General features: G+C 47.5%; 1 protein-coding gene across 1 annotated transcript; it reads right to left on the bottom strand.

Annotated features, from left to right (window-relative positions):
- Positions 1-878: 878 nt before the first annotated feature.
- On the bottom strand, positions 879-10,309 carry LOC121851682 (deleted in malignant brain tumors 1 protein-like). The gene is made up of 4 exons (XM_042345752.1): positions 7,604-10,309; positions 6,220-6,534; positions 4,117-4,401; positions 879-1,456 (listed from the first exon to the last, which is right to left on the bottom strand). The coding sequence occupies exons 1-4, from the start codon at positions 7,605-7,607 to the stop codon at positions 951-953; spliced, it is 1,110 nt and encodes a 369-aa protein (XP_042201686.1). The 5' UTR covers positions 7,608-10,309; the 3' UTR covers positions 879-950.
- Between the last annotated feature and the right edge of the window lie 1,938 nt (positions 10,310-12,247).

Below are 12,247 nucleotides of genomic sequence, written 5' to 3'. Positions count from 1 at the left end.
TGGTCTTTGGTCGTGTTTTTAAACATGCTGAAGTGTAAACCAGACCTTCACAAGCCGAAGAGGTTAATATAGGGAGTGAGGTTGTCAGAGAGATGAAGCGAGGAATATACGGTGTGCGGTTGACTGAAGATTTGGGTTTGGAAGTCACGTATATAGTGGATCAGAGAGAAGGATGGAGAGAATCAGTGTGAGATTGACCAAGGGAGGTTCCGAACAACCGGCAGCTGGAGTGAGTGTTAGAGTGATGGATTGAGACATAGAGAGGAGTGATTCGAGTGATGCATAACTGCTGTGAGTGTGCGGTGGACGGAGGGAGGTCTAGAGTTACAGAAGAATGGAGAGAACGTGAGAGGAAATGATGGAGGCATCAAGAGTGAGTGACAACTGGAGAGAGCGTGGGAATGGCGGATGGAGGAAAGAAGTCATGGACAAAAGGTGAGGGTGAGAGTGATTCAGGGAGGCATAGGAAGTAAATGACGGATACTGTGAATGAGCCTAAGAGATAGACAGTGATGAAAAGCTCACACTCACCGAATCCCGAGACAAGAGAGAGGAAGCGAGAACAGGATTCTTACTGATGAAGAATGGTGTCATGGAGAGAGAAAGAGTGTGTGCGTCTGTATGAGAGCGCGACAGGGACTGAAAGAGAGCGAATGAGGGAGAGACTCAGATAAGAAAGAGAGAAGCGAGAGAGGGAGAGAGAGAGTGTGTGAAAGAGAAACAGATTGAGGGAGATAAACTGTGTGCGTGTGTGAGAGAAAGACAGAGGGAGGCAGAGAGAGAGAGCGAGGGACATTGGTGAAGAGAGACTTGAGAGAGAGAGAGAGAGAGAGAGAATTTTTTTGATAAAGCGCTTCATCAACTGTTCGAGACGTCTCAAAGCACTTCACAGATTACAATGTAAAGTGCAGTGACTTTATGTTTCGTTGCTGAAAATATGATGGCTATAACTACAGATACGGAGATTCGGGACAGTGCGACACAGAGAAGCTAAGAGACAGAGAGGCAAGGCGAAGGAGAGATAGAAAGAAGAAGAGGCAGTGCGAGTGATATGGAGATGGAGAAAGGATGTAGATATAGAGTAGAGACAGAGAGAGGGAGGGGGATGGACAAAGAGTTAGAAATGGACGAAAACACCGACCCATGCACACCACCCCTGCGTCTTCGCCGTGATGACAGTTGTGTTGGCCCAAGGTTCGAGCCGGGCATCGCCACAGATGGGACTCGTTGCCGACACAGGCCACGTCATCGAGCCAGATCTGTCCTTGTCCTTGTCCAAATCTCGCATTGGTCTCCACTGCAATTGCCGGCCCACAGCCCACCACCGAGCAAACAACATGACCGTCAGCCAAATCCCAATCATCATCACACACTGTGCCCCATTGCCCTTCAAACAGCAGCTCAATCCGGCCCGAACAGGCATGAGACCCATTGACAAGCCGTAAGTACATCTGTTCTGTATGTGAGAGAGAGAGAGGAGAGATAAACAAGCCATCTTGTCTGCGAGTTTGAGGATAATGAGAGAATGAATGAGTAAGGGAGAGAGAGTGAGAGTGAGTGAGTAAGAGAGAGAGAGAGCGACAGTGAGTAAGAGCGAGTGAGCGAGATTGAGTAACAAAGAGAGAGCGAGAGAGTAAGAGAGAGAGAGAGAGAGAGAGAGAGTCAGTGAGTGAGGAACAGAGAGAGAGAGATCGAGAGTGAATGAGTAAGACAGACAGGCAGATAAACAGACAGACAAAGAAAGAGAGAGAGTGGGGGAGATCAACAAAGCTTCTTGTCTGCGAGTTTGAGACAGTATGAGCCAGTGAGTGAGTGAGAAAGAGCGATAATCAGAGACAGAGCGAGAGATAGATAGAAGGAGCGTGACATAGCGAGAGAGAGAGAGATTGAGAGTGTGGATGGAAAAGAGTCAAGTTATCTAGCCGTGAATCCATGTAACCTTTTGATGAGATTAAGTGAGTGTGAGATATTGCCATTCCAAGTGTGGTGGGCAGATTTGGACACAATAGTCCTTCGAAGGCCAAAACAGTGATTTGCAAATCTAACAGCATAAGAAATGGCTGCCAAAGAAAGCCGAGGTCCATCCAGGTTGATTCCACAATCTTGGCAGTCGCTTATGTTGTCTCCCAAACTAACACTCTATACTGAGATACTGCTTTGAGGCAGAAATCTATCCAATTCGTTCTATCAATCAACACAAGATAAAACATGTTGTCATAGTTTACATTATCCATTCCCTTCACAATCTAAATCCTATCGGCACTCAACCTTCGCTTCTCCATTATCAATACGCCGATATCAACGAAACGATCGTCACAGTGGATCTCTCCATCCCCTCATTTATTTGTGCTGCGGTACTTCGTAGACTCCAAAATCCTGCTATATTATATTGATATTGCGGTGACCACAATTGAACAATATTCCTATATTCCTAGCGCGGTCGCCCCAGTTGACTATTCAAGAGTCAGGATTATTCCACTAGTTCGGCTTAATTTTGACATTGTCCTACAACCAATATCTGATTTGCCTCTTTCACTGCTACCGAGCATAGTCCTAACAACTTCACTTTATTGACAAGCAGTTCAAATGCAGATTATTTCCTTCCCATTTAGGTATAGTCCCTTCCAGGATGTTTTTTCGCCTTGTGAACAATTTTGCGTTTGTCCACATTAAATTTCATATTATGTCGATCAGCCAAATTTACAATTAATTTGCCATGAGGCCCATATACGTTTTATCAGCCCTGATAACCTTTCCTTGCATCTTCAAGACCTGTGTTTGCGAAAACCGAGTTCTCTCTCCTGTACCTCCTTTAAAACTCAACCATGTATATTGGCTCATTCGTCCTTCCAAAATGCGTCATTTCACAATTTTCTGCGTTAAACTCCATCTGCTATGTTTCTGCCTATTTCACCAGTCTGACGATGTGCTCCTGCAATCTGCTGCACTTTTCCTAAAAAGTGATCATGTTTGCAATTCTTGTATCATCCGCAAAATTTAAACATTTAACGTTTGTACCCAATTCCAGTTCATCATCATATGTTAAGAAGACCAGTTTTTTATATCGATCCCATGTCCATCACATGTCGTACACCACTGTATAGCTCACTCCAGCCAGAAAAATAAGCGTTTGGCATAACACTCTGCAAACTGACTCGCGCAAAGTTCAGATCCACACTGATCTGTACACTTAAACCCAAGGCCTTCAATTTTGCTCATAAATCATTCATGTGCCAACTTATTATAGACACTTTAAAAGTCCACAAACACAACATCAACTTCACTACTTTCTTCAGACCTCGCTATTAGTTTACAGAAGTACAGAATGTACAAAACGATCGGTAGCAACAACATTGCATTACTGAAGCGCCTTTGACGTGGAGGGGAAGTCCCAAGGCGCTGGACCGTTAGTGTTTCGGATCCAAGCGGGCGGAGTGGCGTGTGTGCGGTAGGCAGGGCGTGAAGCACGGTGATCGAAAGAGCGGTCGAAGTGGAGGTTTTGGGAATGGGTTTTGTGTGAGGCAAGGGAGTGGAAGAGTTGGAGTGATTACAGGATGGAGTGGGAGCAGAGTGGCAGAAGACCCGCACACCAATGGTGTGGTGCAGGTGGCGACTGACTTGAAGCAGGCCGGATACAGCCGGGCAGAGGCAGTGGGCAGAATGGTAGTGCGTAATGATCTCGCAGAAATAAGTGTTCGCAAGCCCAAGGAGGGGTTTGAAGGGGAAGACCAGCATCTTGAACCATATCCTCTTTGTGATACTTATGCTAGTGGAAGCGGGGGAAGATAGCATTTTTAGATTCACCGAGTGTGGTGTTGGAGAGGATACGGGCTGCAGACTTCAGGAAGATCAGCAGCCAGTGGAGAGAGGAGGTCTGCGGCCGACAAGCAAGTTTGCATAGTCAAACCTCGATATTATGAATGCGAGCGGGAAGAGAGGACCTGGAACCTGGAAAGTGTTTTATCGCGCGGATGGGTTTCCGGTTGGGTATTTCAGCCAACACCAGGAGATAACATGGAAATATGATCGATTTTGCAAAGAGTAGTTAAAACAGGATACGCTGTGTATGATCGAATGACAAAGAGTTTGCTGTGTGAGAGTTTACTCAGCTCTTACCCGACACAAACGTTCCCACTTGATCGCTCTCTGGTGATGTGAACTCTCGGCCATCAACATGTGCAGTATATTTACACGAGTAATTTCCTGAAATAATCTCCGACTGGGTGAATGTGGTCATGTTGCTATACTGTGGAGCTGGTTGTGATACGATAAACTCGCCGTCTCTGTATAAAAGGAATTCGCTGCCAGGATAATTCCCAGAACATGAGATCTCAGCACTTTCCCCTCTCATAAACATGCGGAAATCCGGCTTGAGGGAAATTGATGGTTTCTGGAGTGGATCTGGAATTAAAACACAGTAAAGTTAATCTCACAAAGACTCTCTATGTCGCACCGACACGCTTCAATTGAAAGTAAATGTGAATTTTTGCTTGTTCCCTCGCCTCCACAAGTCTTGAACATCAAGGGGAAGGTTTGAGGGTTAGATTCACATCAGAACCCACAATTGATTCGTTACACAGAAGGAGGGAAGCTTAGGCTGGGAACGTATTGCCCAAGAAACGTAGTGCGCTCCATCCTGGAACGCGATGAAGGGCATTCAGTTTGAAATTGTGGTCTTTGGTCGTGTTTTTAAACATGCTGAAGTGTAAACCAGACCTTCACAAGCCGAAGAGGTTAATATAGGGAGTGAGGTTGTCAGAGAGATGAAGCGAGGAATATACGGTGTGCGGTTGACTGAAGATTTGGGTTTGGAAGTCACGTATATAGTGGATCAGAGAGAAGGATGGAGAGAATCAGTGTGAGATTGACCAAGGGAGGTTCCGAACAACCGGCAGCTGGAGTGAGTGTTAGAGTGATGGATTGAGACATAGAGAGGAGTGATTCGAGTGATGGATAACTGGTGTGAGTGTGCGGTAGACGAAGGGAGGTCTAGAGTTACAGAAGGATGGAGAGAACGTGAGAGGAAATGAGGGAGGCATGAAGAGTGAGTGACAGCTGGAGCGATTGTGGGAAAGGCGGATGGAGGAAAGAAGTCATGGACATACTGAGTGTTCGACGGACACATGGAGGTAGAGTGTGACGGATGGAGATTCAGCGTTGGAGCGATGGAGGGAGATATAGAATGCGGTTGATGGATATAGAGCATTTGAGAGAAATGGAGGGTAGTAGAAAGAGGAGTAAAGTGACTGATGGAGAGCGTGTGGAAAGTGTCGTTGTAGAAGATGAGTGTGAGCGTCGAATGGAGCTGTCAAATATTGGCAGATTGGGAGAATGAGTGTGAGAGGAGCTGGCGGAGTTGCAGAGTCAGAAGACTCGTGTGTGAGGAAGAAAGGGATAGGTGTGGAGAGTGCTGGATGGAGAGATAAAATGTATGTTAAAGGGCAGATAAAGAGTGTGTGAGATGGCGGGGAAGGAAGTCTACATATGGCATTGAGAGACGGAGAGGTGCAGTGTGAGTGTGCGAAACAGTCGTGGGGAGATTTGGTCAGATATAGAGAGACTGATGGAGAGAGTGAGGGTGAAAGTGATGGAATGAGGTATAACGAGTGATTGGAGGATCGACTGAGTGAGATTCATAGACACGAATGAGAAGCCCACAGTCAACGAATGCCTAGAGTGATCGTCTGGGAGAGAAAGGGACAGAGAGAAAATGAAGCTTAACTGCGAGGTAGCGACAGGGACTGAAAGAGAGAAATGAGAGAGAGACTCAGATAAGAAAGAGAGAAGCGAGAGAGAGAGACTGTGTGAAAGAGATAGATCGAGGGAGAGAAACTGTGTGCATGTGTGAGAGAAAGACAGCGGGAGAGAGAGATAGACAGAGAGGGACATTGGTGGGGGAGAGAGAGAGAGTGACATTTTTTTGAAAAAGCGCTTCATCACCTGTTCAAGACGTCTGAAAGCACTTCACACGTTACAATGTAAAGCGCAGTGACTTTATGTTTTGGCGCTAAAAATATGATGCCTATAATTGCAGATATGGAGATTCGGGACAGTGCGACCCAGAGAAGCTAAGAGACAGAGAGGCTAGGAGAAGGAGAGATAGAAAGAAGAAGAGGGCAGAGTGAGTGATATAAAGATGGAGAAAGGATTTGGATATAGAGTAGAGAGAGAGAGAGGGAGGGGGATGGACAAAGAGTTAGAAATGGACGAAAAACTGACCCATGCACACCACCCCTGCGTCCTCGACGTGATGACAGTTGTGTTGGCCCAAGGTTCCAGCCGGGCATCGCCACAGGTGCGACTCGTTGCCGACACAGGCCACGTCATCGAGCCAGATCTGCCCTTGTCCTTGTCCAAATCTCGCATTGGTCTCCACTGCAATTGCTGGCCCACAGCCCACCACCGAGCAAACAACACGAGCGTCAGCCAAATCCCAACCATCATCACACACTGTGCCCCATTGCCCCTCAAAGAGCAGCTCAATCCGGCCCGAACAGGCATGAGAGCCATTGACTAACCGTAACTCCATCTTGTCTGTGTGAGAGAGAGAGAGAGAGAGAGAGAGTCAGAGATAGAGAGAGAGATGAACAAGCCATCTTGTCTGCGAGGTTAAGATAGTATGAGAGAATGAGGGAGTAAGGGAGAAAGAGCGAGAGTGAGTGAGTAAAAGAGAGAAAACGTGAGTGAGTAAGGGAGAGTGAGCGTGAGTGGGTGAGTGAGAAAGAGAGAGAGCGAGAGAGTAGGAGAGCGAGCGAGCGAGTGACTAAGAGAGGGAGAGCTAGAGTGAGTGAATAAGAGAGAGAGAGCGAGAGTGAATGAGTAAGACAGACAGAGACAGAAATGGAAAGAGAGGGAGATATACAGAGAGAGAGATAGAGAGCGTGAGAGAGATACAGAGAGAAACAGAAAGAGAGTGAGAGAGCGCTGCAGAGAGAATGAGAGAGAGGCGGAGAGTCGATGGAAATGCAGAGATATGGAGAGTGATGGAAGGAGAGATGGAGAGGTTTTGAAAGATGGAAAGATGATGGACAAAATGATATAGAGTGAAGCAGAAATGGAGCAGATGGAAAGATAGTGAAATGAGTGGATGAAGATATTGACATATATATGGGAACCTAGGAAGAGTACGCGATTATTCAACCGCTCGCGACTATTCCACCGCTCCATTATATTATAAAAGGAGATAAAGACAGATGGAGATAGAGGGAAATAGAGTCTCTACAATTCTTAAAACGCCTCATCACATGTTCGAGTCTTCTCAAAGCACGTCACAGGACACCATGTAAAGTGTAGTGTTTTGTTGGCAGAAGTTTGAGGGAGACAGTGAGGGATAGAAAGATGGAAGACAGTGAGTGACAGAGAGAAAGGGAGACAGAAAGAAAGAATTAAAGAAATCATGAAAGAAAGAAATGCTGAAAGAAAGAAAGAATGAAAGAAAGAATGAGAGTTAGCCTGAAAGTCAGAAAGACAGAAAGACAGAAAGACAGAAAGAAAGACAGGGAAATACAGAGACGAGGAGACAGAGAGACTGAGAAAGAGATCAAGGTAAGGAGAGACAGATAGAGGATTAGAGAAAGAGAGAATGATGGAGGAATTCACTGACCCATGCACACCACCCCTGCGTCCTCGCCGTGATCACAGTTGTGTTGGTTCACTTTTGCAGCCGGGCACCGCCACAGGTGGGACTCATTGCCGACACAGGCCACGTCATCGAGCCAGATGTGGCCTTGTCCTCGACCAAACCTCGCATTTGTCGCCGCCGTGATCGCCGGTCCACAGTTCAGCTCCGAGCAAACAACATGAGCGTCAGCCAAATCCCAGTTATCGTCACACACTGTCCCCCACTGACCCTCAAACAGCAATTCAACCCGGCCCGAACAGGAGTGAGAACCATTCAATAGCCGTAACTCAATCTGGTCTGTGAGAGAGAGAGAGTGAGCGAGAGCGAGAGAGAAATTAACAAGCCTTTTCTCTGTTTGGTCTGAGAAAAATAGTGCTCACACCCCCACTCTGTGCTCACATCCAACAGTACTCATCTTCACTGTGCTTACACCCAATGTGTTCATACCCCATGTGATAACACGACTTTGGCTGAACCTCCAGTGTTCACTACACTATGCTCACATCCCCACTGCACTCCCAAACTCTTGTGCTGAACCTCCCCTTCGCTTAGCACATATGCTAATCCTAACCACTGTACTAAAACCCCATGTACTTAACCCCTTGTGTGCGACCCACCCTCTTGTGCTCACACCTCCTATGCTCACCCTCCACCATTCTCACCCCATTGTGCTCTCCCCTTGAGCTCTCACACCCTACGCTCACACCAACTGTGCGGACCCCATCCTGTGCTCACACCTCGCGCTCAGACACCCTGTGCTCATTCCCATCGTGCTCACCTACCACCCCCACTTTTGTTCACTAACCTTGTGCTCACCCTCCTGTGTTCACCACCCCACGTGCTCACTCCCCCTGTACTCAGGCCATCATGTGCTCAACCCATATCCCGTGTGCTCCAACCAACCCCTTCTGCTAAACGCTTTGCTCTATTCCCCATTTCCCAACCACTTGTTTTCTCACTCACCGATTTTTTGCCCCCGTGCTCACCCCGCTTTTTCTAACACATCCATTGCTAACCCCTGTGTTCCAACCCTGTGTTCATCTGACCAATGGGCTCACACCCATTTTGCACACACCCGCTTGTGCTCTAATCTCCTGTGCCCCCCGAGTTGCTCACTCCAACTGCGCTCACGCCACTTGTGCTCACCTTGCTTTTCTCACGTCCCCTTTGCTCACCCCAATCATTCCCCACTGTGCTTCCTTCCAGTGCTCATCGACCCATTCCTCTCACGCCTCTCTTTTCTAACACCTCACCTTCCCACTGACATCCCCAAGTGTGATCATCCCCTGTCTCACCCCCACTGTGCTCACACCCCTCGGCTCACGGCACCCCGTGCTCAGCCTCCATTGTGATGACGCCCATTGTGCACCCGCAACCTAGTGCCCACCCTCGTTGTGACCACCCGCTCTGTGCTCACCTATCTGTGGTCAACTGCCCCCGCCAACCACCATGGCTCACACTAAGTGTGCTCACCCTTCCCTGTGCTCATTCCCACCTGTGCTTCCTTCTGTGCTCACCGCCCCCTGCTCTCAGCCTCTGTTTTCTCGATCCACTATGCTCACCCTCCCACTGACTTCCCGACTTCTGATCACCCCCTGTTCTCACCCCCACTGTGCTCAGCCTCTTGTGCTCGCCCGCCTCCAGTGTCCCGAACGGCCCCTAGGCTCAGGTGCCCCTCTTCTCAGAATCCTTTGTTTTCAACCTCTCCTGAGCCTCCCTTTTGGATCAATACTTGTGATCAATCATTTCGCTCACGCCTACTGTGCTCATTCCCCTTTGCCCGTTGACCTTTGTGCTCACTTTACACTGTGCTTACCACCTTTGCGCTCAGACCGCTCCCACCACCTTGTGGTGCGCAGTCACATTTTGCTCACACACTATGCTCACCCTCCCAATTGTGTACACACCATCTATGCTCACCCGCTGTCCTCACACCCTGTGCTCAGCAATTGTGCTCACAATTCCCTGTGCAAAACCCTCTTGTGCTCAGCCCTGTACTCAAACACCTTTGGCTATCCCTCTCCCTATGTTCATCCACCCTGTACTGAACACCATCTGTTCACTCACTGTGCTCACCAACCACTCTGCTCACAAAACCTGTGCTCACCCTTGTGGTCAACCACCCTATGGTCAAACCCCATCTTTACTTAGCTTTCATGTGCTCACCCCCCATTTATCACCTCGCCTGTGCACAACCACAATGCTCACCATCCAGTTTACTGAGCCATCGCTATCCTCACCTCCTGTTTTCTCCCCCACTCTATGGTCTTCCCACGTAGGCTCACCCCCTTTCTGCTGGTCACCCTTGTGCTCACCCGAAATATGCTCACTCATTGTTCTCACACAATTCAGGTGAACCCCACTCTGCCCAATTCACCTGTTCTCAACCCCATTTTGCTGATCCCTATTTTGCTCAGCTCACCGTCAGTGCCCACCCACCTTTGTTCAACCTCTGTGCTCATATCACATGTACTCACAAACCTTGTGGTACCCCTACTGTGCTTACTCTCTCCCTGTATCCACCCAATGTGCTCATTCCCACCTGTCCGCACGTGTACATAAGCCCTGTTCTTACACTACCGTGTGCTCAAACCCACCCATCTGAACTTAGCACATCCCTCTGCTCACATATGCATAGCACAGGCACGCAGCGCTCACTCCTCATCTATAGTGGAGTCCTGTAGCTCAGTGGTTAGAGCACTTGCTTTGCAAGCGAGCGACCTAAGTTCAATTCCAGGCAGGGCGAAACCTTGGGCAAGTTTCCTTACTCCACACGCCTAATAATAATCTCTCCAAAAACCCAAAACAATAATAAATTGTTCATTTTCAATCCACGACTGTTTGTGGGACATTGCTGTGCGCAATTGGCTGCCGCGTTCGCCCACAAATATACAGTCAATTCACTTTGCAGTGTGTTCTGTGAAGCGCTTTGGGACGTCCTCCCGACGTGAAAAGCGCTATATCAAATGCAAGGATTATTATATTCACAGCCCAAGTGCTTCTCTGCCAATGCTTACCCTTCTGTGCTCAGCACACTGTGTTCATCCCACTGTTCTCACCCCACCGGGTACTTATCTGACACCTGCGCTTACGCCCTGTGCTCACGCTGCACCCTGTGATGACACGCCTTTGCTCACCCCCCCTGTGCTCACGATTCTGCTATCACATGTCCTGCGTTTGCATTCCTCACTTGCTTTGTGCTGAAGTCTGTCCCTGTGTATATCCCGCTAAACGCCTCCCCAGATCACGCCGGCATCATAGGTGTGTGGCCCGGTATAGTGAAGCCAGGGCCGCGAGGAACAATCCTCAGAGCAGACTCTCTCCCTCTACAGGGAACACCCCACGTTACAATGGGATCTGATCTTTTCCCAAAGTGAGCTCTCACGAGTGCTGACAGCGTGAATCCACAGTTCAGCTCCTTACACACAACAGTCGCGGCCTTCATACCCCACGTCAGATTGCCATTGTCATAGCCTTTGCCATACACTGTGCCCCACTGTCCATAGTGTTAAACTTCCACTCTCCCGGCACACGGGCTGCTGCCATTTACCAGCCTCACACTCACACTCTCTGCAAGATATCACACAAAGTATTAAGAGTTTCTTTCCTGTTAAACTTTCAGTCACCCAGGATAATGCAATACGTTGTAAATGTACAGAGCCTCTGACACACTGGGAGTTTTTCTGGGGGTTAGACAAAGCAACAGCAATAATAATCATTATAATCAAAACATAAAAAAGACGCTGGAAATCTGGTACAAAAACAAAGTCACTGGGAACACTTAGCGGGTCAGGCAGCATTTATGGAGAACGGAATGTGAGTACACGCCTCGTGCTCACGACCCCTCGTCAGAACAAAGCCTTCACCATTTCTGATGTGGGGACGCAAACCAGAAATGTGGACACACTTTCCTTTCTCTATTGTTGCTCCCTGAACCGCTTAGTTGTCCCAGCGACTTCTGTTTTTTGTTTCCTGATTATCATATTAATGGTTTCAGTGACTGCTAGCGATATACAGTCTACGATCCGAGGATCACAATGACAGAAACAGTTTACTACACCAAAACTGCACCCGTTGCAGTTACGTTTGCAAACAAAGGATAGCGTTATTACAGTTTATATTATATTATTGTGTGTTACGTCATGCTATTATATGTTATATCAGTTTATTTAGCTTTGTATTAGAATATTGTGCTTTATCTTGGATTACTATACTTGATATTTTGATTCCCAGGCAAGTTGAAACGTTAGGGAAGCTTCCTCCCGCAACACGCCTCTGTTTACCTGGCAGACAGTAGGAACCCATTAGTCAAATGTTGGATTTCTTTTCCGGGGATTACAATCCATTCAACAAGATCAATAATAATTTGTTCGCTGAATCCATGAGTGTTCGTGAGACACCATTGTGCATGATTGACTGCCCCATTTCTCCCACAAAATATTGAGCCGATTCACATTGCAGTGTAAACCTTGAAGTGCTTTTAGACGTTTCGAAGACGTGATAAGAGGCTATCAAATGCAAGGATTATTTTACTAGTTTATACTATTTTACTGTCCTTTTTATTGTTATACTTTATATTAGATTATTATAGTTTATGTAACTATAGGGCATTCCCACGAACAATTA

The sequence above is a fragment of the Callorhinchus milii genome, unplaced genomic scaffold (genome assembly GCF_018977255.1).
Source record: "Callorhinchus milii isolate IMCB2004 unplaced genomic scaffold, IMCB_Cmil_1.0 Scaffold89, whole genome shotgun sequence".
Classification (NCBI taxonomy): domain Eukaryota; kingdom Metazoa; phylum Chordata; class Chondrichthyes; order Chimaeriformes; family Callorhinchidae; genus Callorhinchus; species Callorhinchus milii.
The sequence above is the reverse complement of the archived record's forward strand: the minus strand, read 5'-3'. Positions and strand labels throughout refer to the sequence as shown.